The sequence below is a fragment of the Tetranychus urticae genome, chromosome 1 (assembly GCF_039701765.1).
Source record: "Tetranychus urticae isolate SD_2017Ah chromosome 1, NJAU_TeUrti_SD_1.0, whole genome shotgun sequence".
Taxonomy (NCBI): domain Eukaryota; kingdom Metazoa; phylum Arthropoda; class Arachnida; order Trombidiformes; family Tetranychidae; genus Tetranychus; species Tetranychus urticae.
In genome coordinates, this window is record NC_142958.1 from 6,707,061 (window position 1) to 6,733,892 (window position 26,832).

The window sequence follows — 26,832 nt, forward strand, 5'->3', positions numbered from 1 at the left end:
GAAGAAAACGTATTTTTTCGGGAAACGTTTTTGCTTTCCAACTATTTGAATGAGAAACAGACTGAATTAAATAAACAGTAAGATTCCATGTCAATAAATAAATCATTGGTCAGGATAATGCTAAACGATTATAATAATGATAATAAAGTTGATGATAATGATGATAATATGGATGGTAATATTGATAGGAAATAATTCATGGAACAAAAAAGTTGAATGAAAGAACAGAAAATGACCAATTTAAAGATTTCAACTGGCCAGTGAAGTTGATGACAAGCTTGCGTTTTTTGGTGTTACATTCATCTTTGATACAAATTTTGATCTCTCACTTTTTATCACTCCCAGCGTTTAATGATTACAATGGTTAATCATCATAATAATGATAATCTTTGTAATAACTGGGCACACACTTTGAACCTTTGCACATTATGTATTGATACGTAAAGAGACCCTGTCAATGGACATTTATGATGAGTATGATTTTTGGGATGATTGTGATTCTTTTTTACTTGCAGTCTCTCGCCTTGACTTGGACAATGAAAGGTCTGTAAAGAGGTGTGTAAAGACGACCTTTTAACCACCTTTATAATCACATAATTTATAATAATGAAATACATGGATAAGGAAAGTGACCAGTTGAAGGTGAAAAGGAAATCAATTTTTCTCTTCCGCCTTTTTTACTTTTATTTACAGTTATACAACAAGAGGTTTTTTTCAAGAAAATTTTTTGCCTTTTTTTGCTCCTTGTTTATGCGTCTACTTTGGTCAGCGCTTTTGCTTCCTCTTCTTTATCGGGACTCACTTTGTTCACTTTTCCTGGTGTGATTGACGCGTGGATGAAGTTACACTGGTTATAGTCAGAGCGGTCAACACGAGATTAAGTGACATCTAATTATGTCTTTATCAATTGATCGAGCTGGTCAAATTTAATCAAATCTCTTCCAAATGCTTTCAGCTTTTTTATCGTTTAACCTCCTACGATTGTCACTTTTTTTGCTTTTCCTTGTTGTTGTTGTTGTTGTTATTTACTGGACTTTCATTGCTCGCTTTATATTGACCGGTCATTGTGTTGTTATTAATTTCACACCTTAAATGAGCACAATTACTTGGAGGGTGGATAAGGTATCAAGAAAGGTCACAATTGAAATGAAGAAGGAAAAGGAGGATGAATATCAATATGATGCGATTTTATGTGAGGGATGAAGGAAGAAGGAGGAAAGTTGGACGTAACTGAAATTTCAGATGAAATTTAAATCCAATGTTCTTGTCTATAAATGACCAAAAGCGAAGTTAAGTCTTCAATTTTCTCGTCTTTTACCGTTTTCATCTTTTGTTTGGCAGAGCAATTTGTAACAACTTTATTAAGAGTTCATTTAATCATCTTAATTAACTTTTCCGATTTTGTGTTTTAGCGAATCACTGGTCAATCGGCCAAAGAACATTTAATAATTTTCTTAAAAGGCATCGATGTAAAGCTTGGTGCAAAAGTATTCGATTTAATTATGAATCACGATGATTTGACTCTATTTTTGAGGGTTTTGTAATTACAAATTTATAATTCACTTCAACGCGTTAATTTGGATAGAAATTTGTAAATAAAGATTTCTTCATTAACCAATTGTTCATCAAATCTTAGTTGATTAACATGGAAAATAGTCATGAGTGTAGTTTAATGTGCTTTCCCGAGCTTAATATTGTGACAAATGAAAACAAAATACATATTGAGATTGGATCTGATTGATTCTCAGGAAATAAGCTATAAATTGAAATTATAACCATTGAGCGATCTTTTCATTTCATAAATTTGTTTATATTTGATTACCGATAATTTTGTATCAACCTTATTTTTTGATCAAATCAATCAGTTTTAAAGGAAATACACCAAAATCATTCATTGCAATCGTATTGCTTGAGTTAATTTTGATGATCGAAAATGTCAGTTTTCGACTCAATCTCAATGAACTTTTGATAATCTGTAAAAAACTCGCCTTCAAATGGATTTCCAAAATCAATTTCTTTTTTGGAATTCACAATTTTTTAATTTTCTCTTCGATTTCATCGCACAAGTCAATTTTCATTACACCAAAAACAATAATATTTCTGACTAAATTTCCTTTTCACGCAATATTTGAAAGGTTTAGTACCAACTGACCAATTTAACTTCAAGACTTGGAGATGAACTTTGATGGATCTTCAAATGATTAATTCAAAGACTAATTTAATCGCTGGTACATCGATTGTGCTATTTTATGTTCACTGCTAAGACGAATGTATGAGCACATTATGACTCAATATTCAAGTTGAAAAGCCAGAGTTTCTGTAATAAGCACTTCATCATGATCTTATAAGATCGAGTTGATGGTCAAGAAAAGTATCATTTTCATGTTTGGAGTTAAGAAGCAAACAATTGAGAATTTTGTCGATTTCCTCAAATTTTGGCAGATTTTCGCGTTTCTTGTCCTTTTGCTTTCAAAGAATCAGATTTTTAACCTTTGAATTGTGATCAATGTTGGAATGTTGATTTACATTTGATTAAATGTTAAAAAATTGTAAATAGCAAGCAAGATGTTAACCGTTAATATTGTTGAGAATGTAAAATGTAAGCAAAAGACAAGCAGAGAAGCAAAAAAATGGAGAGTTGAAGTGAAAATAATTTCAATTAAAAAGCGGATAAAAATAGACTTTAATGTTAACAATGTTAAACAAACTAAAACAGTTTAGCCAAGCTCATTTTGTTGAGCTGATTTCAAATTTTTGCCTTCACTTTTTCATATAATTTTGCAAACTTGACTTTGGCTTGAGCTTAAAAAACTAAACGCCACAAAATGAAGGCAAAAATTTCATTTTCATCAAATCTATTTCAACTCTCCATTCATTAGCTAATTAATCAACAACTATTTACTTTTCGATTGGCTTTATCAATTGAATGAAATGGTTAACATCAATTCAATAGATTGGAAACAATTAAAATAAATAATAAACCAATTACTGACTAAAAACGGTCAACTTCAATAAATTGGTCTTTTCATTTTGTTTCATTTAATTGAACAGAAAATGAAGAGATCATCAAGTTTAATGAATAAATGGGACAAAAAAAGGCTTTATTGATGCCAATCAGTGTTTAATAATGATCATCAATTGAATTGATATAAACCGGATCTAATATGGATATGATTTACCCTTTGGATACATTCAATTAATTGGAATGAAAAAGCAAAATGAAAATGATATTTCCTGTTTCATTGTATCTTTACAACTATAATCACTGGCGATTCATTTTGTCGAGCATTCGATGAGTCAATAATTTAGCTTTAATTAAACAATTTATAAGAAATGTCTTTAAATTTCAAGTTCAAGATGAACAGAAGCAAAAATAATGTTTTTTTACTGAAAATGAACAAAATTTTATGGTAAAAGTATAGCCTTTGATAGCGCCATCTAGTGTTTCGTTATTTTACTGTTTGGTAAATTGGGTTTCAGTTTTGACTCGATTTTTGACTTACCTGAATAAATGAAGTTTAAATGCTGATAATTTATTGTTTTTTGTTTTTTTTGTATTTATAATAAGTGTAATATCAATTTTGTATTTAAATTAAATTTACAAATAAATGAGTTTGCAAGGTTGATTTGGTTTTAAGGGGGAAAGAGAGCGAAAGAGATAGAGAGTGAAAGATTCATTTGTTGGTCACTGGCATGACTGGAAGGGGTTAAGAGTGGAGAATGATTCATTCATTTGGAAGCATTACCACTGCCTCTATTAAGTATTTGCATCAAAGAGGGTAGGAGAGGTTCACTGCAAAGAGAATAGAGAAAGAAACAAAAGAAAGAGAACATCACCAGCAATTAGATTTAATCTTGTAAATTGATTCTAAAAGGTAGACAAATTATTGGAAGGAGTAAATCAAGTAAATAATAATGATAAAGGTTACTATGACCGGCTAATGGGTTAGAGAAGCGAAGAAAACGAGCGACCAATTTTTCTTTTCGCAATACAACAACGCAAATAGAGCCGTTAATAGTTTGGAAAGAAAATTAATGCAAGTTTTCTTGGAGGATAACTTTCAAGAGATAGAGGAAATTTATTTTACATGATAAATATAAATTTTGCATCTCGAAAAATGTAGCTTAATGAATCATATCCAAAATGAGATTAAATAATTTTGGGTTTTAATAAACAGACAAAATGATCGTTGTACATGTGGCAAAAGCTGCCTATTATTATTATTCTCAATTTTTTAGCATTTAATAAGATGATCCGATTGTTAATTTAGTGATTATCAAGATAGAACGAAAGAAACAATGAAGATGATCACGGTAAGGGAAGATTTGATATTATTGATGGAAAGGTAGTGAAAGTAAATTTTCAATTATACATTGAGTGAGGAGATTTTTCCTTCTTAACTAAATTTGGAAGTGTTTTTTTGTCTTGGTGTTGGTATTGTTTAATATTGATATTTGGTTCATGTTAAAAATTTTCAGGTTGGATGAACATGAAAAAAAGGAAGGAGGAAGAAGGAAAAAAGCTGGAACTCAGGGCAAAAAATTGATGAAGGACTTTATAATATCATTATGATGAATTTATGGATGTTGCGTCTTCCTATCAGTCATCGTCAGGCGCGTCGAGATCTCTATAGTTTCTTGTCTTTATTCTGAAACATTAACATCATCAAAAATGTTAATATTAACGTTCGGTCAATTTTTAATTTAGTCAATGTCGATACAAAATCAACAATCATTTTTTATGTTAAAGATTTGATTTGAATGCAAAATGAAAAGAGATCTCAATCGATCTGAAAACAACTGATAGCTCAGTTTTAATGTCGGATTATTATGTTGAATCAATAGAACATATTTTAGATGAGTTACTCATTTTGGATTTATTTTCCCTTTCGATCCTTCTTCATTGACGTGTTTCAATAATCTTCCCTCGATGGAAATATCACTCTTGAAGCCTTTTTCCTAGATCATTTCCAGGTTATCATCCAAATCTGCGTATCCAACAACTTCCCGAGGATCATGTCTAAAAGTTGTTTTCAGATTAATTTAGATCATCAATAAGCTAACCGATCATTTTAAATAGTTATACGATTGTTTTTGCTTAACGGGAGGTTCGGGTCTTAGATTTACTCACCTAGCACCATAGCGGTTTCTGGTTATTCCTGCAGATGCGGCGGCAGCAGCAGCAGCAGCGGCAGCGGCTGCTTGATTTGATCCTCCTCGTGTGTAATCAATATTAGGTCCCATGGGTTGATAGTTTCGACTTAGAGCTGTCCAAGCAGCCATTGGATTACCAAAAGCTAGTTGAGCACGTAAAGGAAATCCTGGATAACCAGGAGCGGCTGGGAAAGCACCAGCGGGATGAGCCCAAGTGTTAGTAGCTAAAGCAGGACCATTGGATCCCATTGAAGGATTGTCATTTTTACCACCACCAGTCTGGGCTGAAGCAGGTCGATTTGAAGGGTGTTCAGGCAGTGAAGGGCGCTTCGGATCCATCAGGTAATTGTTAAAATAATCAACATCTTTTCTAACTTGTAGTAATCTATCTTCATGCTTATTTAAAATATGTTTCCTAACAAAATCAGGTCCCTTAAACTTTTTACCCGATAACGGACAAAGCCACTTGTCTTTACCGATTTCATGGGTATTTTGTTTAATAAACTCTTCGACTTCCTTTTCTGCTTCTTTTTTACCTAACTTGATAGCTTCCTCTTCAGTTATAACAACAGGAGGTTGAAGATAAGGCTTGATCTTTTGCTCGAAGGCTTTAATATACTCGTTAATTTCCTGTGAGGTAACTTTACTTGAAGGAGGAGCACCCCTAGCATGCATGATTCCAATACGATTGGGCATCTCATCTTCATTTGGATAATCACTGTGATTATAATAATCAACAGAGTGGACTATTCTAAGATATAAAAGTAAACGATCTAAAACTTTTATAAGATTTTCATCTCTTTCTAGTGACTGTCCTGGACTTTCCTCTCCTTCTTCTTCACCTGCTTGATCTCCTAATAGCTCTTCCTCTTCAGCGCTAGCTTCTTCAATCATATAATCAGCAATATTTTTAAGCAGTGGATTAGAGGATTGGAATCCGAATGCAACCTCTTCTTTGGTCTTGGGTTCATTTGAATCTTTCTTTTCTTCTGGATCATCCCAAATACGTCTTTGGTGATCTAAATTGAAAACTATTTTTGCTGCATTTCGGATATCAGCGCGTACTACGTTTTTATGTGAGGCAATACCATTGACTGATCGAATTCTTCGAGTTAAATCTCGATTCACAATAGCTCCTAATTCACATTCTTTTATCTGGAATTTACAAAAATTACAATTTAAAGTTAATTATGATTGTGATGAACAATTTCAAATGAAGTTGTTAGCATTGTTACTCACTTTAATACTAAGCATTTCTAGACAGATTTCTCGGATGTTACCCAATTTTTCAAAAGTTACCCATCCTCGTCTATAAAATTTACGGTCTGCAGCAGGATCAGCAATATGAACCCGTAGGAATCCAGGGTGCTTTTTGCATATCTGAAAATGAATTTGAAATTTGTTAAAATTTGCGCTTCAAAATTGAAAATCATGAATTTACCTCCTCTATTTCAGCCTTAGTGATGTTAGGTGCAATATTGCGCAGGAAAATTGAATCTTTAAGATGAAGAGGTCGCGGTTTGGGTTCACTATCATCCGTCTCATTGGTTGTATCTTTTTTCACCTCATTACTTTCTTCCATTTTTTCAGACTCAGGTTCCTCTTTGTCAACAGGTTTTTCATCAGGTTCATTGACACTATCGTCTTCTTCACCTTCCTCTTTCATTGGATCATGCTCTGACAATTCTTTACTCATAGATGCCTCACCGTCTTCCATTTCTTCAGAGGGCTCGGCCTTGACCTCGATTTTACTTTCCTTGGAATCTTCACATTCCCCCATATTTTCATCCGAGTTTTTGACTGGCTCAGATTCTGAACTTTCAACAGGTTCGGCTTTTACTTTTGCTTCTTCACTGTCTTCTGCCTTGACTTCTTTAGGTTCAGGTTTGTCATCTGTTTCTCCTTCTTCTTTTTTATCACTTTCATTTTCATTCTCGTCATCTTCTTCGCCTTCTTCCTTAGTCTTAGGAGGAGGTTTTTCAACGTCTACAGAAAATACTTCGAGATCTGATGCTTTCGCTTTTTCCTCTGGGGCATCACTTTTTGCGTCTAATGCTTTCAGGTCAAAATCTGTACCTCCTTCTAGTTTGATAACAGCGGCATCTAATAAACGAATTATCTGGTCTGACTTTTCAACATCGATACTAACAGAATCGACCCATCCTTTTTCGTAAAGTTCCAAAAAGACATTTAATCTATTCTTAAGAGCTTGATGTGACTCTTCTTTACGCTTGCCGAACTCGTCAGGATGGTATTTAGACTTGAACCTGAGAAAAAGTAAAAGAATAAGCGGATAGAGAGAAGAAAAAGATGAATTAGAACACTTGATAAGTTCAATCAACTGAATTTAAAGAGTTTATTAGGCAGATGCGTCATTAAAAAAGTGAGGGCTGAAAAATAAAGATGAATATTAAATAATTGAAATTATGGATGGATTGAACGCGCAAATGCACAAAGCTCACCTTAGTCGAGTGTTTTCACCCCATTACGCGATGTAAAATCACAAATACAAAAATAAACATATTTTTCTACTATTTCAATATTTTATAAAAATATTCATGGTCATAAGTTGACATATGAATTTATAAATTTGTAAATTCAACAACTATAAACATAATCAATTAGGATCAGATGAGTTGAAAATAATAAAGGAGGATGACAATATTTAAGCATCATCCCGATATTCACAATAAAATAAATTATTTTTTTTTGTAAATTGAAAATGACTTAGTTTTGTTGTTTTTGAGATAGAAGATCGAAGTAGAAGATTTTTGGCGAACTTTTTACAAATAAAAATGATGAAGGTTTTACCCAATAGGCATATCAGAGATGCCTAACTTTACACTTTTTTAGTGAAAAAGCTCACTGGACACATGAAGGAAAGGATTTTGCGTGTATATGAAGGTTTCAAGGGTTTATAAGTGGGGTAAATCATTAGTTTATAATTCAAGAAACTTCCGATTTGATTGATTGATTGTAGATTATTAAACTGATGAGATCAACAACTTGACTTAAATAACTTAATATGTTAAACAAAATAAAACAAATGCTTTTCAAACGTTTCTCTGAACCATGTGCAAACACATCAAAAAAACAATTTATAAAATTCACTGATAATATAAAATAAGATTCTTGTCCTGGTAAATTATATTGACGATAAGTCAAACCGCTGTAGATAGGAAAAGTGGTATAAAATTAGTTCTAGTGAAAGGAGGCGCGTGAGTTTAAAATATTCAATAGTAAGAACATAGGAGATAGAGGAATTAAGAGTGGATCCATTAAAAAAAATAATAATGGTATGTAGAAATGATGAGATGTAAAAGTGAAGATGAGATTAACTCTGTTGAAAATAGGTATCTCAATTCATATCATGAACAAGATCGAACCAAGTATTCACTCACGAAAACATGGAAGTGAGTGATAGCATAAAATAGATAGACAATGACAAAAGGAGAAAAGGAACAGGCTTATTATTCTTACCATTCTTCTTCTTTATGAGCTGTGAAAAAGTCTGATATCTGTTGTTTCTTGAATTCTGTCTTATAATCATTATATTTTCTAACAGCCTCCATGTCATCAACACTGTCATCTTGTGTACCTAGAAATTGTTTAAAGGTCATCATAGGTGGTTGCGTTGGTCCAGTGCTATACGAAAGATAAAATTTGTATTTAGTAAGAAATGGCATAGATACAAGATGAAATGCAGATAAATACCTTTGATGAGTAGCGGGTGATGCATTAGAGTTAAAAGCGGCGGCGGCGGCTGCTGCTGAAGATAGGGTATGAGCTAATCCAGAATCAAGTGGGTTCCAAGCTCCACCGGAATGAGAATAATCGAAATTATTTGATGATTGATAATTACCTCTATCTTCCCATTCTGGACGAGTGTTGCGAACCCTTTTCATCGGAGGACTCATATCACTTCTGTCACCGGGACTACCATATCTGTCCCTTCTCTGATTCCCATATCTGTCACTTGAGTAGCGTCCATCACCGCCACTTCTGTTCATTCTATCTCGACTACCTGAGGAATTAGCTCCCCAACCTCCACCGGAGTCTCTAGTATCGGCATAATCTTCCCGACCTCGACTACCGGTGTACCTATCTGAGTAATCACTACGTTCTCTCTTAAACTTGTCTCTGACTCGGCGTCGATCATATTCTTCATCGCTGTCCCCCATTGTTAATGAAATAATCTAAAAGATAAAACGAGAGATTAAAAGGTAAAAAAAGCTAATTAAAAATTAATGAAACACCACAAATTAAAAAAATAAACATCTTCAAAAAAACTGGCTTAAGCCTGACTACGGAAAGAGACATAAGACCATTTAAATATGAAAACCACACCGACAAACACATTTTCACAAATATTTTGAAAATACTATTAACACGTTAGTACTTACTTATTAAATGATAGAATGACTAATTGATAAGATGAGACACAAATTTAATCCAAAAATTGGACAATTGAACAGTTAATCAATTTAAAAAAATTAAGAATTAAGTACAATGTGCATTGAGTTACCAATACATGTAGCATGAAACATAAAAATGGCGGAATGGCAATTGGAGGGACCGTATATTTATTAACTTACTCTCAAAAAGTAGTTCGATTGATATGACAAATCGGCTTAAATTTCTAGAAGATTCTTATGAAAACATGATAATTGTACTTTAATTTAAAACTTTTCATCTTTCTGCACAGCCCTGATAAATAAAATTAATCATTCTGAAATTATTGTTGGTTTGAAATAGGGACTGAAATGTACATTCAGAGGAACCTTGTCATGCTCATATTGTCAGCTGCTTTGCATCAAAGTATTGGTCAATTTCGGGTTCAATCTTTAGTCCAAACTTGATTGTTTTAAAAACTCATATTTATCATTAATCTATGTTATATTATTAAAAAATTGCAGAAAAACTTGATTGTTCAGCGTTCAGTTGAGTCAGTTATTTATGTAACAAGTGTGATATTTGTCATCATCATTTCAAAATAACTATTTCATTCACTTAAAACCAAGTATTTATTCAAATAAACCTTAACTAATTTATCTTAAAATTCATCAACATTTAAATAAAGACTCAATCATGACTTCCAGTGGCCATTCAATCTCATCAGAAGATGAGATTGCTATCAATAAACTCGAATATTTGAAAGAGCTTCGGTAAGTGTACTCCAATGCTATTTTTGTAACTCTTTTTTTATGTTGAACCAGCTAATACAATAACGTCACTTTCTGAATCTCTTTTTTTTGAATATCAGAGATGTAACATTTGAACTTAATAGTATTAAATCACGCTTGAAACAAGAGATGGACTCTATGGAGGCAGAAAAAAGATGTTTGCTTGCCTATCGAAAAGAGAAAGAATTTCTTGAACAAGAGAAAACGGCCCATGTAGAGGAACTGAGATTGATTCATTCAGATCTTAATCAAATGGAAAATGTCATCAAAGAAAGTGATGAGGAACATAGCCAACACTTAGCAACGGCTAAAAGCTTGCTGATAGAATGTCAACAGTTGAAGGATCACGCTAATAAAATGAGATCTGGACTTGGCTTGGGATTATTGAATGATCTCCAAGATGAGGAAGAAAAGATTAGACTAGAATTATTCAAAAAACATCAGCTCAATGAATCTTCTAATCGAGACTTTGAAGCCAATGACAAGCAATTGAACAAGCCTTTATTATCAATCGCTACCAACTCCCATTCATCTTCAATCACCCCTTTTAAGCCCACATTACCCTCGATTCCTTTAAGACCTGGACTCCTCCAAGGACCTTCTTCTGCCCATTCATCAGTAACTTCTGGTGTCTCAAGTATATCCGTTTCTGAAAGACAAGCACCTCCAGCAGCATTTCGCCAACAACCACCTCCAATGAAGTCATGTTTATCGTGCCATCAACAAATACACCGTAATGCACCTATTTGTCCATTGTGCAAGGCCAAGAGTCGTTCACGTAACCCAAAAAAACCAAAACGAAAGAGTGAAGATTGAAATATTTCGCTAAGTTAGTTCAGTAATCTTGAATATAACACCAGTAATAATATAATTTAAAAAACAACTTGTTCATCCATCATTAACGATTGTTTTTCTGCCAAACAAAACGATTGACAACATCGTTTTATGCATATAACAATCAATAATTTGTGTTACTCTTCCAATTTACTGAGTTTCCTATTTTAATCAATTAGCCTTTGCAGTGTGAACCAAGCAATACCTTCTCAATAACTTTTTAAAAAGCATGAAATCGATCAATTATCATTATCCAAGTTGTTTAGTTTTTAATCAAAAACATGAACAAAATTTGTAAAACTCTTTCTTAATTTTCAATTATTTTCTTTTTATTCCAACCCAAATAAACACCCGTTTAAGTGTGAAGAATAAATGGTCATTTTCAATTCTTGCATGTGAATCTCGAAAAAAATCTAATGTATTCTGCATATTATTCAGCTCGGAATAACTCGATTTAGTTTTGTGATATTTTGAACTGTCAATGACAAAGCTCGTTCTTTGAGAAAATTTTTTTTACAAACTCAACCAAAAACCCAAAATTTAGCGCCACCTGGGGAAAAACTAAAACACTTTAAAAACTGACAATTTATTCTTGAAAACAGCTGATAGATATTGTCTAATTTGTGTGTTGCATTGTTTTGTTTCAATTATTAATTAATTAAAAATAATCTCAAAATGGAACCACAATTTTCTTTGGATAAATTAAAAGTTAACCAACAAATGGTGAGTGAAACTGTTTATTGTCATTTCAAAATTGTTATTGCTTTTTTATAAATAGGGATGTCGCCTCTGTGAGTCTATTTTCACCTTGCTGTTTTCACTCCTTACATTGATGAATTTGCCGCATCGACCTCAAATTATATAATTTTTCCCTCCCATTTCTCCCGCTTTGGCTATTGTGTTTTTTAAATAAACATTTTTTTCTGTCGCTTTCTATTTTCCCTCCTTAACTAGGCTTTAGAAATGGCCAAAGTCAAGTTAGCTTCATATGACACGATAATCAATGAATATGAGACTTTAAAAAGTAACATGGAAATGTTGGTGAAAAAGCTTTGTCATCCAGTCATGGCGCCTATTTGTCATAATATGAGGAGGGAAGATGCGCCCATTGCTTTTATGCCAGGTTATCTTGATCATACTAACCAAGTGATGGTTTCTTTGGGTGATAATTGGTTTGTTGATAGATCAGTTTCTCAAGCAGTTGAAATTGCTGATCGAAGGATTCAATATTGTCAAGATAGAAAGAAAGAGGTTGAAAAGGAAGTAGAAGCTATACAAAATTGGCTCAAATTCACCAATGAACTAACTGAAGAGAAGAAAGATTTAGTGGAAATAATGGAAGATTATGATGAAGAGGCCGAAAAAAAGTGGAGGGAAGAACATAGAAGAAAAGTCAGATTAATGAAGGAGCGCGAAAAATCGGAGAGACAGCGAAATGTTTAATCAAGACATGTTGCTGTGTTGTAAATATTTTATATTTTTTCATGTAAACCATTGTTGATAATTTTTAAATAAGAAAGAAACATTGAAAATCCATTTGGAAGATCTTTAATTAATAATTGTAATTAAATAGGTTTCGGTTGTGGATTGATTTCATGATTGATTGGTCCATTGATGATTAAGTTTAAGATTTGACTTGATCAAAATCACAGAGTCTACAAACAATTTAATTAGAATTAGTCGAGGAATAAACCGCAGTTTATAAAAAAATGAAACATGTTCGTATCGAAAGATTAGTACAATTGATTGATGTAGTACGTTTTTGCTAGGGTATGGAATCGTCAAAAGTTGATCTCATACTTGCACAAATAAAAATGAAAAACGCATTTATAATATCCCGTAATTCCAGTTGGCTATTAAAGCGAAAACCTGGGGATATTAGAGTTGTATAAATAAGGAATGGATACAAGCAAGAAAGCCTGAATTTCCAAGCTTTCCCATTCACTTGATGATGGATGCATAAAAAGTTTTTAATAGTGGCTTAGAAAGCGATTGGTTTTAAAAACTGCTTTTAGATGGTGAAATGGATCTTCTTTTCTTATTACATCGCTTAACATTGCCTCTAGAATGAACTTCTTTCTCGTTCCCACAATTGCTATCATCAGTATCATCATAGTTGCTTCTGTTATTGTTGAGATCTCGTTTTCTTTTATTTGAACCAATGTTCTGTTTGTTATAAACAGAGGATGGCGTCAATGTAGACGATGTTGATGGTGTTGGTGATGAAGATGAAGAAATTGAAGATGCAGTTTTAGGAGATGATGGCACTCTTATTGTCGGTGAGGTCTCTCGCTTCCTTTTTTGACCTATTTTAGACTGAGCGTATGGACTGCTAGTAACTGGTGAAGGAGGCATTGATGATGATGACTCTGAACTAGCTTCTTCAGCCAGATCTACTTGTTTCGTATGCGCTCGCTCCTATTAATTGAGTAAACAAAGACAAGATTAATATGAGCGGTAAGATAAATGGAGGCAATAATATGGAGCGAATAGATAGTGACAGAATATAATAGATATAATAAATCTGGTAATTACCAATAATGTTAAATCAGCTGTATGGTATTTCATGTTGGACCAAAATGGATGTTCAACTTGCACCTTAGGCTCTGTAAATCCGGTTTCGCGAACTGCTAATGCAAATGGCGTCATCCATATTACACATTCCCTTATATCGGAATACTTAAATCCTGAGAAAAGCAAAAATAGCTATTAGCGAAAAATTCTAGGTGAATGTTGATGCAGAGGGAGCCCGCTCTACGAAACAAAGGATTTTTGTTCAATATGATTTTTAAAAGAAGGGGGTGCTTACTTGTACAAGAGTAGACAGTGTGTTCATTTGTGAAATGATAAAAAGCTGAAGCAGCAATAACATCATAATTGAATTGTAGAGAACCAAAGTCCAACATGCACAGATCCACTAAATGAGCGACTTGAGAAAAAAATGTTCCACTGTAGTTGGGCATCAAGAATTTTTCTCCAGTAGATAAAGATTGAGGATCGACATTGTTTTCTTTCTCCAAAATGGAGTAAATTTGCATAAAAATGGAAAGCCATTTGTTGACTGTAATTGGATGTAAGTTCCATTTAAGACTCTCCATGATGACTAGTTCTTTGGCGATAATTTCCTCTACTAAGCAGGCATCATCGGTAACTTCGAAACAATTTGACACAGGCGGCGGATAAACTTCTTCAATTTTGGCCGCGATAAAAAGGCAGGTTATTCCAATCAGTTGCAATTGCTGCCTGGGAATATCTTTTGTAACAGATAAATAACGATCAACAAAGTCAAGGGCAAAATAGTAAGTTTCCCGATGAAGCTTGAACAATTCACTAACTTCACTTAACCAGTCCAATAAAATTGATCTCATTCGAGGTGTGATATGCGGATGTTTGGAAAGCATGTGAGGATCACGGTGATAATTTTCATCTGATGTGATCATTGATTCCCACATTTCAGCAGGATCACTCATATTTAATTGTGGTAAAGGTGAAGGGCGAACTCGGCGGGAAGATTGGGCACAATTGGGTGTTAAAAATCCATCTTGGTTCTCCATGATTCTACTGCACTGGCAAATAAGGTTATTTGCAGCAAATATGGAGTAAAAAAATTAGCTTGGTGTAAATGAAACACACTCAATCTTTATTAAAAACTAAATTAACAGAGAACAAGAATGAAAAAAAATGAAAAGAAAAACAAAGGCAAAACTAAAGAGAAGAAGAGAGAGAGAGAAATGTTATCTTTCCACTGCTGGCTCAACTTAACTAGTGAATCAGCTGAAGTGAGCCAAGTTGTGAAGATAAATGAAGAGACTGGGAGAGATGGCGGGAAGCACATAGAAGAAAGGTTAATCTTCTTAGGGAGCGCGAAAATGTGAGATGTAGCATTATTTGAAACATTGGGTATCGAATTTTTTGGTGCTTAATTCAATTTAACCAAACCTATTAAAAATAATAATTGGCCAGCCTAAAGAAAATGGCATTAAATTTTTTTTCATTGCACAAAACTAACCCTTGATTGAGAAAAACAAAATACATCAATCTAATCGAATTTCAATCAATTGTTCTGATGATAATAATAGATAAAAAAGAATAGCGATATCTTCGCCTAGATTGGTTTTAAGATTGGTTAGTAACTTTAAACCTGTTTCAAGTTTGATTAGGTTTCATCTTTCCCCTTTGAACTTGAACAGAACTCTTCTTATCGGTACAAAGCATTTTCTGGTATCGTTGTTATTGTTATTAATATTTACCCAAAAAAACAATTGGACAAATAATATTCAACCAACAGAGGTTAAAAACTGGATCATTGACGTTTGAAAATAAGAGAAATAAAATAATGGGTAACTAATATCAGGTTAGGAATTAAATCTGAAAAGGAATCATGGTTTGATTGTATCATGTTTTTGTATGTGCAGTAAAGAAATCAAAACTGGTCTTTCCGCTGAATTGAAGTCTCAAATCATAACCAATCATTGTTAGACCAATAGTTAACCGATACTTGTGCAAATATAAGTCCAATTGTTTTATACTTTGCTATCTGAATTGTGACCCTTTTGCGATTACCAACGTTTGATAGTTTTTAACCAACTGATTATTTTAGCTTTTGTTTCTCGAAGTGAATCCTAAATTTTTCCACACTTGATTTCCGTTGTTATTTAAAAATTGTTCATCTACACCATGAATTTGAATGCGATTTTAAGTCAAATCTTTTCCATTCATCTTTGTCTTTATGTGACCCTTTTTTGCCTATTGCTAGAAGTTAATTGCGATCAAGGTGAGTACCAAATTCATTATTTTGAAATTCCGTATCTTAATCTAAAATCTGTTGGAAAAATATTTAATAGATGCAAATGAGTGGAAATTGTACAAAGAGTTAGGAGGAACGCCAATGGATTTATTAAATAAATTAGATGACAAACGAGGGGTCAGTATAGTTTATCCCTTTTTTGCCAGTTGATTTTTCTAGATCTGGTCGAGTAGGTCTATCTTCAAGAGGTCAGATATGTGAAAGTTGAACTGCCATTTTGATAAAATCTTGAACACTTGTTTACCAAGAGGATTAAAAAGAAGCCATTTTTAACCAGAAAAATAGCATCAAGAAAACCCATTGAAAAACCAGTCGAATTTAGTCGCCATCTCACGAAAAGAAGAGTTAATTAAAAGTTGAACAGAGGTCTTTGTCTAGGTTTGCGAGGGATCAAACTGCTCGAGGTCAACCCTCTTTTGCCCGGGAGGATGATTCCCAAATATGTATGGCTCAAAAATCCAGTATGGCAGCACTAACAGAGATTTAACTTTTTTGCATCACATGATTGAAAACCAGCGACCGTGAAACTAGTCACTTGACCAGATTTGGGACAGTCCATTGAGAAATGACCAGAAAGAGATTAAAATTGTAAATTTTCCATTTTTCCGTTTCTCCATTTCAAAACCAAAATTTAGATTAATCTTGGACGAAAGGTAAGTCAATATTGGTCACACAAGTTTGAACAAATTGATAATCTTTGGTTTTGATTAAATCACATTCCTTTCTATGTATACACTTTGTTTCCTGTAGATGGTAAGTATAGTTGGGTGAACTTTATTTTCCAATTCAGGTGTACATCACTAATATCTTATTTGAATTCAATTCTTCACAATCAATAAAAATCAAACTAAACAATTGGAAATAGATGTGCAGGGTAAGTTAATCACTTTAATAAAAAAACAAATAATTATATTGTTGATAAAAATTTCCAATATCTTATATCGGTATCCATTTGGTCTGGACCAAAGACTGGATACTGGTACCAGATATGAAAGAGAAAAGTCAAGTTTTTCGTTGTTTATTAAGCATAAGAATCTTATTTACGGTCATTAATCATAATCAAATAAACATTCAACCTTTAATCTGATTTTGTGAATTAATTAATATAATTATGCAATGATAACCAAATAAATTATTTTTCTGGTTAACTTCTGGTCTTTCCATACTTGTTCACAGATGGATCCAAGGGTGAGTTTATTGTCTACACAATGCATGTGTCTATGGTGATGTAAATTAACTTTTAATAATTATCTTCATTTGTTTGCGGCCTTATTCAATTAACTTGGAATCTTTATTCACCAGAATTGTGCTGGGGTAAGTCTTGATTATTTACTCCTTTTATTAAACAACCATTGTTACATGTAAATCAAGGCAAACGATCAAAAATCAAACTTCCCTCATTTACCCAGTGTGACCCATAACAACCAGGAAAACAAAAAAAATTCAAGATCTTTTTGTTATTCCTTAAATATATCAACTACTACGTTCTGGTAAAATTTTAAATTTATGATCACATTATCTTTAATGAGTTTACCGTTGTGATGAACAGTTAGTTTACTAATCTGTCCAATCCTCTTAAAATGAAACATAACCATTAAATATTAACCATTTTTCTAGTGTCTCTTTTAATCTCTTCAGCTCTTCCTATGTCATGTTGCCTCAATTCCTATCATGTTCAAATTTTAATATAATTGTGATGCCTTTACTAATACTGAATCTTGCAAGTATTTACTAAATATTTACCCATTTTATAGACAATACAGCAAGTCGTTAACCATATGTTGATATAAGTATTAAAAGGGTCAACATATACCCAGAAGGTTCATCTTTAAGGTTAACATTCAACATTTACTTAGCATCTAATCTACTTTTATTTTCATGGCATAATAATATCATCAAATACATTATTGATCTAAATGATTGTAAAAAGTAAATTGTGATTGTTCCAAATGTAATACATTGTAAAGGATTCTATAGCTATCAAATGGGCTGTAAAATTGATTTGCCGTTAATTTTGTCATCCTTATTTATATCCATACAATCACATTTACAATGTATCTTGATTAATCTTGGCCTCTTCTGTTACCCATCTTTATGTTTTAAGGAAAGCTTTTCAATAAGTTTATAAATCAAATAATAACTGTTAAATAGCAATTGAAGTCATCTCAAGTTGTACCCATTTCTGTGTATTTGAATCATTGAAAGGGTGTCAATTAGCTATTTGTTTCAAGTTAATTTACTTACCTGATCATTACAGATGAAAGTGTATAATCTGAGTCTTTATTTTCTCACATTCATTCAACCTTTCCTTTGAACCAGAAAATGTTTCAATGTTTACCTTTCAATTGATATATAACAACATGACTCTTCAATTTTATTCTGACGATATACTAACTCATTGATAAACAAAGTATTACAAAAAGCAAGCAAAACTCAACAATAAACACACTGAAAAAAGGGTTATAAATAAAGGAATTAAATTTCCAAGTAAACAGTGATTTTAGCATCCCAATGTATCCAACATTAGACAAAAACCCAAACATGAAAACAACCATTTTTGCCATTGAAATTAAATATATTTTCATTGTTGTCAACATTCAAAGGTTTGGGTTGCAAGTCAACTCATTTCAAACCCAAATCTTTTGACCATTTCAATGTTACTTTCAAATTCATTGTTCATTTGTATTTCACTTTGCCTTCATTTCACCTAAAATTTATTATTTTTACCAGATTCTTGACAATTATCTTGAAGAAAAGTCCTTTTCAGCTCTTAATTTCATTCCTTGTAACGTAAATTCATTCAATTTAAATATTTTGCCGATAATAATTTTCAAATCTGTTTAACCAAATGATTAGTTTGAAAACCCAAAATTATTATGCCATCAGAATTGAATATCAAACTCGATCAAATTAAACCAGAAACTGGAATTAATACCAATTTAATGCTGAAAATATTGGTTTGCTTCATTCAAATATTTATTTTGCTAATCATTGAAGCAGATTATTTATTTTGGATTCTGAATAATCTCTTGATATCTGTTTGATTAGAAAATTTTATGTTTTGTTGATTTTCAGTTTAATATTTTTAATTATCTAATGTCTGGTTCTGGTTCAACCGATTCAACTGTCTGAGGATTTTGATGAACAAATTTCAGTTCATCTTTGCTCATTTTGTAGCTCATCAATTTGCATAAAATGGTGTTACTTGGACAATCAAAACTGTATTTTTTATGGTTAACCAGATTAATGTTTAACTAGTCATGGACATCATTTAAGCATTCATTTTTAATTGCTGAAACAAACGAGTTTACTCTTGTCCAGTGTTGCCATTGAAATGTTGAGAGATGATAATGGAGAGTGATGATTACAATTTGAATCAAGCTGCAATATTTAGTTGAACATGTTGAATTGCCTTTTGCCTTCTTTATGTAATGGTAAAGTTAAATGATCAACATTCAAATTAGGGAAACTTTAATTTCTTTGTAACCTTTATAAAGCATCATTTATGATCAAACTCAAGGGTATTGTTGAAGATGAATGTTATTAACTCAAACTTTTAATATAATCAACGGTCACCTTTTGTTTGCCTTAATAACCTTTTCAGAGATAAATTGTATCAGAACAAAAAACCAACCCAAAGTCACTTAAATTAATGATTAAACGTTGAAAGTTTCATTATATTTAGACCAATATGCATGATGGAAAATAAAGTTTAAATCAATCGCTGAGAGAATCCTTTCAATATTAGGAAAACTCATTCATCATCCATCATTTTAATCATGTTTGGACCTGAAACAATCCAAGATTAAATCAAGTTTCAATCGAAATTTCAATTTCTCTAAAAAATCTCTCAAATCTTTCCTTTCCTCACAAATACATATTAGCTTGTCCATGACCAGTTAACCCAATCTTGATTTGAATATTTTCCAAGTGCTTTTTGATATTTGCTTTTAAATTGAATTTCATCTGAAAAAAGGTTTAAAATCAAGAGTCTAGTCAGAAATGAAATTAGCTAACGGCAAGAAATTAATTCTGAATGGAAAAAGATTTCAACTGATTTCCATTTTCCATTCAGAAATTGTTGAAACATAAATATTGACTCCAACGACTTCTGTCCAAACCCATTATCAAATGATACAAAATGATTCAATTTTTCCAAATACTACCTAAAATTGAATCAAAAATCTTACTTTTTAATCTTCAGCCTTTTCTTAATGCTATTCAACAATTAAAATGGATTAATTATCGCCAGCAAACTCCGAGATTCACAGTGAACAGAATAATCTGACAATTAATACTCGATTCTTTCCATGTCATTATAATCTTCTGGTGAAATTATTTTCTCCTCATTTTTGATTTACTTTTCCCTTATTGATTACCTTGCCTTGCTTTAATCTCTCAACGTTTGATTAATATTTTTCTTCTTCTATTTCAAGCTTCTCTCCGATTCCAGTCCATATCAACGAAATGTTGTTTACAGACGAGCAGAAGGATTCCTTCACTCGGATGATTCTGTAAGTATTTCATGTAACTTTCATATCACAACATTATTCCCTGAAATGAACACTGAATAAATTAATAAATTAACCACGTGTAGCTCCGCTCTTAACCCAAGCCTCTGTAATACCATAAAATGAAGCAACTCAACGAATCAAAGTTTCATTATTTTTCTCGCTTAATCCTATTCCACTCTCATTAATATCTCATATAAATCATGCTAATTATCTTGATTGATTACCTAATTGCCAAACCCTTAACAGTTAAGCTTAAACCAAGTTTAAAGTTTATAATTTATTCTGTCGCTATGTTTAACCTTTTCAATTAATTATTTTTTAATGTTTTGTTATTTTCATTTCAACAGCAAAGGGATTCATTATCACGAACAACGGAGTCAAGATTACCAATATTTTCAGATAGGTAAATCAATTTCCAGGTTAAACCCATTTTCTTTCCTGTGATCTTATCCATCATTTAAATCATTTGATGAAACTGATTACATTGAAATTGAATTTCTCTGTTATTCATTTTCTATTTTGATTAATGGTTGAGATTACCAAGAATTGAACACTTTCCATGAGCAAAAAAGCTTTATAAATTACAAAGTCATATTCATGGCAATCCTTGTCAAAAAGGCATCAAGAAAATGCTAAAAATGGAAATAAAACTGATATTTATTTTCATTTTAAATTGTAAAATGTTGATAATAATATTGTTAATTTGATCTCAATCTCATTTGAGGTCAAAATTTTGAAGTTTAAACTTGAAAGAAACTGAAAGGAAATGAAATGTCAAAATGTTCATTTTCAATCATCAAAGTAACACTATTACTACAATCAACATTATCATTTACCAGTTGATATCTTTCCAGCTTCTGACATTATTTATTTATTTATTTTTCTTCTTCTTCTTCTCTTTACCTTATCATTTTTCCTGTGAAAATGAAAAATTCAGACGCTATTAAGTTGGAAATGGGTTCAAACCAAAGTCAAGCCAAAAGACAAACCAAATTAAACAATGAAATGTAAACCTGAAATCCAACTTGATTGAACATGGAAGGAAAGGAACAAAAATTTCTTCACAAAATCCCAAAGACAAAAAATATTGGAATAAGCCAAAACTCTCTTATATTGACATTTGGGAAACACTTTTTAAATTTCAGTTTAATACAGTTTTCAATTCTAAATAGTAAAGTACATATTTCTTGATTTGCTTTTCTTTCTCTCACCATTATCTGAAAATGTAATTGAATCTGAAACACGGACTGAACCAATCATCAAGGTTAACCCATTTTGTTGCTGTTTTTCCTGTTGTTGTTGTTGGAAACATTATTATTGCCATTATTATTGCCACAACCATTATTATAAAAAGCTAAGGCCCAAAGCATGGAGAAAGTTATGATTGGAAATCTTGAAAGGCAAAAGACTTGAAATGGAGAAAAAAAAGGAAAAGAAAATTCTGAATATAAAATGGATTCTCTGGAATTGCTAAAGAAATGCTATTCAACTAAACACAAACACACATATCTTATTGTTAATGTGATTATCTGGTTCAAATCAATCTAATTTTAGTTCCTTTATTGGTGTGTCATTATAATCTTTATTTAATGTACAACGTTGAATCTGAAGGCAACATGAATCAACATGAAAGTCGTAATAAAATTTTCAACCTGAAAATTACATTTTCACCTTTTCCTTTCTTTTTTTAAAGCACATTTACACTCATTTTACCTTTAATGTTTCTCGGTGAGTTGATAATTTTTTCAGTTTCATTCTTTTTCTTCATTTTACTTTCATAAATTAAAATTAACCTTTTCTTTTTCATTTCTCTTCATCTCTCAATTTAGATTTGTTTATTGAGCTGAATTTGATTTAGATTAAAAGGTGGACCAAAAGAAGGCAAAAAATGACTCAAAAGGATTGGTTTAAATGGACAAGGAATGAAAAAAGGCAACAAAAAAGCAAAAAGGAAAAGTCAACATTTGATTTGATTTATTATTATTGTTATTGTTTGGACTAGATTTGGTTTGCAATGGATTCAAAGCATTTATTGTCTTCTCCTGTTTATCCAATTTCCGATTGATTGATGATAAAACCTGCATTCTGCCACCAAGCTACCTGTTTTTGGTGATTCACTTTGATTCCTTGGATAACCAATGGATGTAATTCAGTCAAATGGATTGCAATTCTCAAACAATCTTTACTTCATTTTCAAAAAGTTAATTACATTTAATTTGGACATCAATGAGCGCATCAACAATAGCGTCAACAGAAGTGATAATAATAGTAATAAGTGTTTTTAATTTTGTAGCTCAGAGAAGAAAAGACGAATCTTGAGTTACAATAATCTTAAGATTGTCTTTTTTTCCTGTTTTTTCCTTCATTTTCGCCTTGTTCCATCTTTTATCATTAATATTATCAAAAGTTCATCAATCATCCAAGCATTGTCTCATTATCATCACTTTGAATTACCTTCAATTGTGTTGATAATGAGAAAATGAAAAGATGATGAGAGAAGACAAAAAATTAATGAATGAACTGGTAATTGTTGATGGATCAAGATAATGGGTAAAGAAGGAGTGAAACAAGAAAAATGTTGAAAAAAGAAACGAAGACATCTTTTTGTATATCAATAATGTTGGTGTCCATCAAAGAGCTTCAATTGCTTGCTTACAATGGTCAGATGAACGTTGAACTGTAAATCTCAATGTTTTAGGTCCATTTGATGAGTTGATTTGATTAGCTGTTGACGCTGTTGTGGTTTTACCTTGTTTACTCCCTGAGTGAACATGATTACTATTAAAACTGTGATCAACATTACTATTATTAACATTATTAACATTATTAGTTTCATTTTCATTATCATTGTTGTTGTTACTTGTCCCATTACCATTGGCATTATTTATATTATTATTATTGTTGCTGTTGGTTAGATTATTAATGGCAAATGTATTACTTTGTACATTATTGTTTCTTATTGAGTTACCAAGGGAAACGTGAATCGAAGCTAAAGGTACATCAAAGTGCCGTCGTCTTTTCCTGGTCTCACAAGAAAGCATACGTTTAAAGGCTCGCCGGAATTTGACGGAAAGTGCATTATACAGGATTGGATTGATTGCACTATTAACAAATATCATTGTCTTACAAAACATCAAATACCAAAGCTCCATATAACGATCATCAGTCATTGAATTGTAAACCAAAAGAGCTCGATAAGGAAGCCAAAGGGTCGCAAAAACGGCAACAATTACCACCAACATTTTGACAACCTTTAAAATTGGAAGAAGGAAAACAAAATTAGAATCAAAAGGAAAAGAAAAAAATCCTTAAATTTAAATTTTGTATCAAAATTAAGGAATAGAAAGACGTCAGAAAAATTAGCTTAGAAATTTAAGGGAAACTCATTAAAATTTCAAGTAAAGTCTTTAAGTTAATCTGCCAACTCTTTGGTTCAAATGTTCATTTTAGGTTCTTTAAGAATCCTTTTCACTTAACAAACATTTTTAAGCAAAAATAACTGATCGTAATCACGGAGTGAGGTACAATCAATTCGAAAAGACCTGAATTCTTGATAAAAATCATCGTCTGATGGAAAATCCTAAAATTAAAATCTCATCCATTAGCTTTAGCCACTTTAAAGATATTCATTTTGGGATAAAAAAGCGTTTCTCTAAGCAAACGTAAAATTTTTTGGTTTGAGTTGAAGGTTGACACTTTATTGATTGCAGGGGCCTAGAACTGAGTCCATTAGTTGAATCATTAAGTTCCTCTGATCTTCAGTCTTTGACAAAATCGAGTTCGAAATCGAAACTAAGAGATTCTTTTGAACAGTTGAGGCACCAGATTTTACAACCAAACTCTTTACTCGAAAGACAATATTTTATATAAAATCCTAGTCCAACAATGAACCATAAACCCGAATAACAAAAATTTTCTTCCTTCACTCAATATTACTGAATACGGATTCTGCATTTTTCCCTGCAGCTTCTATTTTCATGAATTTCTCAAAGATCTGAATTGTGAGCTGAGGTTTAAGATGAATTTTTTGGTCAATTTTGCCAGTAAAATTTGATACTTTATTTGACTTTATTAGTGAATATTTTCAAATGATCGATGGATTATTTAGTTGTTGGTGGAAATAAACTTTGAAAATAATTGTTAAACTGTTTAGGTTTTTGAGTCAAAGTTTCCAGTTGATAAGTTTTTTTCTCGTTTGAAATTATCAAATTAACTTTATTCTTTTGCCTGGAATTCAATGAAATTCATAATTCAACTGTGAACAATTTAATTTAATTTGTCAACCTGAATAAACTGCAATTGTATAATTCAACTTTTCATTCTCAATTGATCACAATAAAAGTGTCCCAAACTTAAAGTTAAACCTAAAATTTAATCAAATATCGAAAAAAACAGAAACCAGAAAAAAACGAGTTGCAAGTTGTAAACCCAGCTAAACATAACCTTAAGGTAATAACATTTACTGAACAATAACTTTACCTCAATATACTGAACAATAATGGACACCAAAAGTTGAAAGTAAATTCACCATGAAATGGTTCATGATAATTCTTTAATAATGTTCATTTGAAACAAAATTTCTCCCTTTTACAAGCAACAGAAAAAAAAGATTGAATTTAAATTTTCAAATCACATTCCCTTTTAAATGGCATAATTTAGTCTTTTATGAAATTGTTTCTCAATGAATAGCAAACATTCAAACAAAAACATTTCTCAAAATGAATTCAAAACTCGACTTACAATTGAATCAATTACTTGCAATATCATTAGACATTTAATTGCCATTTCTGCTCAAATTTTAATTCTCAAGATTTTGTCAATTTAATTTAGAAATTAATTTTTCCAAAATAAATTGAACAAATTAATGAATGGAAATGAGCAAAAGACTGAAAATTGACTTTAATGTTAAAGGCAAAAACCTTTTCTCTGTTGATATATTTTCTCGTTATTGTTGATCTCATTTTAATATTACAAGTTATGATGTTTGATAAACATGACGAAACATGATAAATTTCAATGTTAACCTTTAGGCTAAAGAAGGCTGGAATGGGAAAAAAGATGATTTCCAATGTTACCTTCAGAGGATTGTGTTGGAAATTATCTGATGCAAAGAAATGATTATTTTGTTCAATTTTGTTTGGATGGATATCATGTTAGCTTATCAAATTGATCATTTCAACTGATGATTCCATGTGACTTTGATGGAGATAATGATTATTGTCAAGTAAAATGAAAGATATTTAGATATGAGAAGAATGAATGAAACTGAAGAAGCGACAAGAGAAGAAAAAATGGACTCTGAATAGTCATGAGGAAAGTTGAAGTGTAAATGAAATGGAAAGTTCGGGTCAACAATAGCAATCTTATTTGCTTTGTCATCTCAGCTTATAAACTCATCATCTTTTGTGTCTTTCATCAGATAATTTTCTATCTTTACTTTTGTTCCAACAAAAAAAGATATTCATTAAGAAGCTGAATTATGGTTTGAAACTAAGAATGGAATGAATTGGCTGATTGTTTAATTTTTTTGTCTTCTTCTTCTTCTTCTTTCAACTTCATTTGATATCTTCTTAGCTTGGAACCAGCTCAAGGCTATAACCAAAAGGATAAAGTCAATTGATTAAACTCATTCCATTTGTCAATTGCAAGTTTGTTTCACTGAATTTACTTTGTATTATTGACAGCACAGAATCTGCCGATTATTTGATTGTTAAAGAATCAAAGGATCAAAAGTAAATAGAAAATGGAAAAGAAATTTTCATTTTTCTCTTTTTCTCTAAGAAAATGTTCAAGCTGAATATCATGGAAATTTCGTAGCTTTTGAATCCATGTTTCCCAAGATCGATGTTTCATCAATTAATCTTTATTAACATTGAACGTTCATTCAATTTTATCAGCTTTTCCTATTTTCTGTTCATATTGAAAATTTCAAAGTCTAATGGTTATAAGAGGAGAAACTATTATAAATGAAACAAACAACATTATGATATTTTAATTTCCAACTTTTACTTCAACTATTGATTCATTTCATCAGAAATTATGAACAATTCAAGTTTCATTTCGACTTTAAGCTTGCATTGGAAAAGCTCTTTTTTTCTGAATCGAGGTTCAATTTAATCAAACCAATAAACTAAATAATTGATATTAAACTGATTCCCTTTCAGTTGAATCTCAAACTTAATTATTTATATCATTGGCAAGGAAAATGAATATTTTGCTCAATCTCAATAAGCTTGGATTTTAGCTTTTTTTGTGAATACTTTCCATTCCCTGGATAAGTCACTATTTTGTCAATTAAATTACAAATTAGTCAACAGTGAATTTAAATGAAGCCTCAACT

The 26,832-nt window shown here is 31.7% G+C and overlaps 5 protein-coding genes and 2 long non-coding RNA genes across 12 annotated transcripts in view; 4 read left to right on the forward strand and 3 right to left on the reverse strand.

Annotated features, from left to right (window-relative positions):
* Positions 1-3,532: 3,532 nt before the first annotated feature.
* Positions 3,533-9,706, reverse strand: Ars2 (arsenic resistance protein 2). Of its 6 annotated transcripts, none has more exons than XM_015934967.3 (8): positions 9,558-9,706; positions 9,017-9,350; positions 8,869-8,941; positions 8,635-8,799; positions 6,596-7,421; positions 6,394-6,534; positions 5,132-6,309; positions 3,533-3,793 (listed from the first exon to the last, which is right to left on the reverse strand). In XM_015934967.3, exons 2-8 carry the CDS (start codon positions 9,333-9,335, stop codon positions 3,730-3,732), a joined length of 2,766 nt encoding a protein of 921 aa, XP_015790453.2. In that variant the 5' UTR covers positions 9,336-9,350; positions 9,558-9,706; the 3' UTR covers positions 3,533-3,729. The 6 variants fall into 6 exon arrangements, with proteins under 6 accessions (XP_015790453.2, XP_015790450.2, XP_089122624.1 ...); XM_089266498.1 differs by lacking the exon at positions 3,533-3,793 and adding an exon at positions 4,151-4,649; XM_089266497.1 differs by lacking the exon at positions 3,533-3,793 and adding an exon at positions 4,151-5,020.
* Positions 9,707-9,962: 256 nt separating this feature from the next.
* Positions 9,963-11,544, forward strand: LOC107367274 (zinc finger C4H2 domain-containing protein). The gene is made up of 2 exons (XM_015934970.3): positions 9,963-10,319; positions 10,418-11,544. The coding sequence occupies exons 1-2, from the start codon at positions 10,243-10,245 to the stop codon at positions 11,151-11,153; spliced, it is 813 nt and encodes a 270-aa protein (XP_015790456.1). The 5' UTR covers positions 9,963-10,242; the 3' UTR covers positions 11,154-11,544.
* Positions 11,545-11,775: 231 nt separating this feature from the next.
* uri (unconventional prefoldin RPB5 interactor) lies at positions 11,776-12,707 on the forward strand. The gene is made up of 2 exons (XM_015934971.3): positions 11,776-11,894; positions 12,126-12,707. Exons 1-2 carry the CDS (start codon positions 11,847-11,849, stop codon positions 12,612-12,614), a joined length of 537 nt encoding a protein of 178 aa, XP_015790457.2. The 5' UTR covers positions 11,776-11,846; the 3' UTR covers positions 12,615-12,707.
* Positions 12,704-14,928, reverse strand: CycE (cyclin E). The gene is made up of 3 exons (XM_015934968.3): positions 13,981-14,928; positions 13,707-13,858; positions 12,704-13,589 (listed from the first exon to the last, which is right to left on the reverse strand). The coding sequence occupies exons 1-3, from the start codon at positions 14,723-14,725 to the stop codon at positions 13,170-13,172; spliced, it is 1,317 nt and encodes a 438-aa protein (XP_015790454.1). The 5' UTR covers positions 14,726-14,928; the 3' UTR covers positions 12,704-13,169.
* Positions 14,929-15,545: 617 nt separating this feature from the next.
* LOC149094459 (uncharacterized) lies at positions 15,546-16,903 on the forward strand. Its single transcript, XR_016198050.1, has 3 exons — positions 15,546-15,945; positions 16,016-16,095; positions 16,614-16,903. It is a non-coding gene; the product is annotated as an uncharacterized LOC149094459 (long non-coding RNA).
* Positions 16,904-17,013: 110 nt separating this feature from the next.
* LOC107367276 (uncharacterized) lies at positions 17,014-22,151 on the forward strand. Its single transcript, XR_016198051.1, has 5 exons — positions 17,014-17,166; positions 17,281-17,292; positions 20,415-20,492; positions 20,840-20,895; positions 21,430-22,151. It is a non-coding gene; the product is annotated as an uncharacterized LOC107367276 (long non-coding RNA).
* A 503-nt stretch (positions 22,152-22,654) lies between these two features.
* The window catches only part of LOC107367370 (uncharacterized), a 39,543-nt gene continuing 35,365 nt past the window's right edge, over positions 22,655-26,832 (reverse strand). Inside the window, exon 3 of the mRNA XM_015935072.3 lies at positions 22,655-23,743. Coding sequence (XP_015790558.2) covers positions 23,123-23,743 — 621 coding nt within the window. The 3' untranslated portion in view covers positions 22,655-23,122. The remainder of the gene's footprint in view (positions 23,744-26,832) is intronic.

Coding starts and splice junctions, on each gene's coding strand:
- Ars2 (XM_015934964.3), bottom strand. CDS start 9,335: ATGGGGGACAGCGATGAAGAATATGATCGACGCCGAGTCAGAGACAAG. Junction 6,535..6,595: donor CTAAGGCTGAAATAGAGGAG/GTAAATTCATGA, acceptor ATTCATTTTCAG/ATATGCAAAAAGCACCCTGG. Junction 3,794..5,131: donor AGAAACCGCTATGGTGCTAG/GTGAGTAAATCT, acceptor TTCTCTTTGCAG/TGAACCTCTCCTACCCTCTT.
- LOC107367274 (XM_015934970.3), top strand. CDS start 10,243: ATGACTTCCAGTGGCCATTCAATCTCATCAGAAGATGAGATTGCTATC. Junction 10,320..10,417: donor GAATATTTGAAAGAGCTTCG/GTAAGTGTACTC, acceptor TTTGAATATCAG/AGATGTAACATTTGAACTTA.
- uri (XM_015934971.3), top strand. CDS start 11,847: ATGGAACCACAATTTTCTTTGGATAAATTAAAAGTTAACCAACAAATG. Junction 11,895..12,125: donor TAAAAGTTAACCAACAAATG/GTGAGTGAAACT, acceptor CTCCTTAACTAG/GCTTTAGAAATGGCCAAAGT.
- CycE (XM_015934968.3), bottom strand. CDS start 14,725: ATGGAGAACCAAGATGGATTTTTAACACCCAATTGTGCCCAATCTTCC. Junction 13,859..13,980: donor CACTGTCTACTCTTGTACAA/GTAAGCACCCCC, acceptor TGCTTTTCTCAG/GATTTAAGTATTCCGATATA. Junction 13,590..13,706: donor CAGCTGATTTAACATTATTG/GTAATTACCAGA, acceptor CTCAATTAATAG/GAGCGAGCGCATACGAAACA.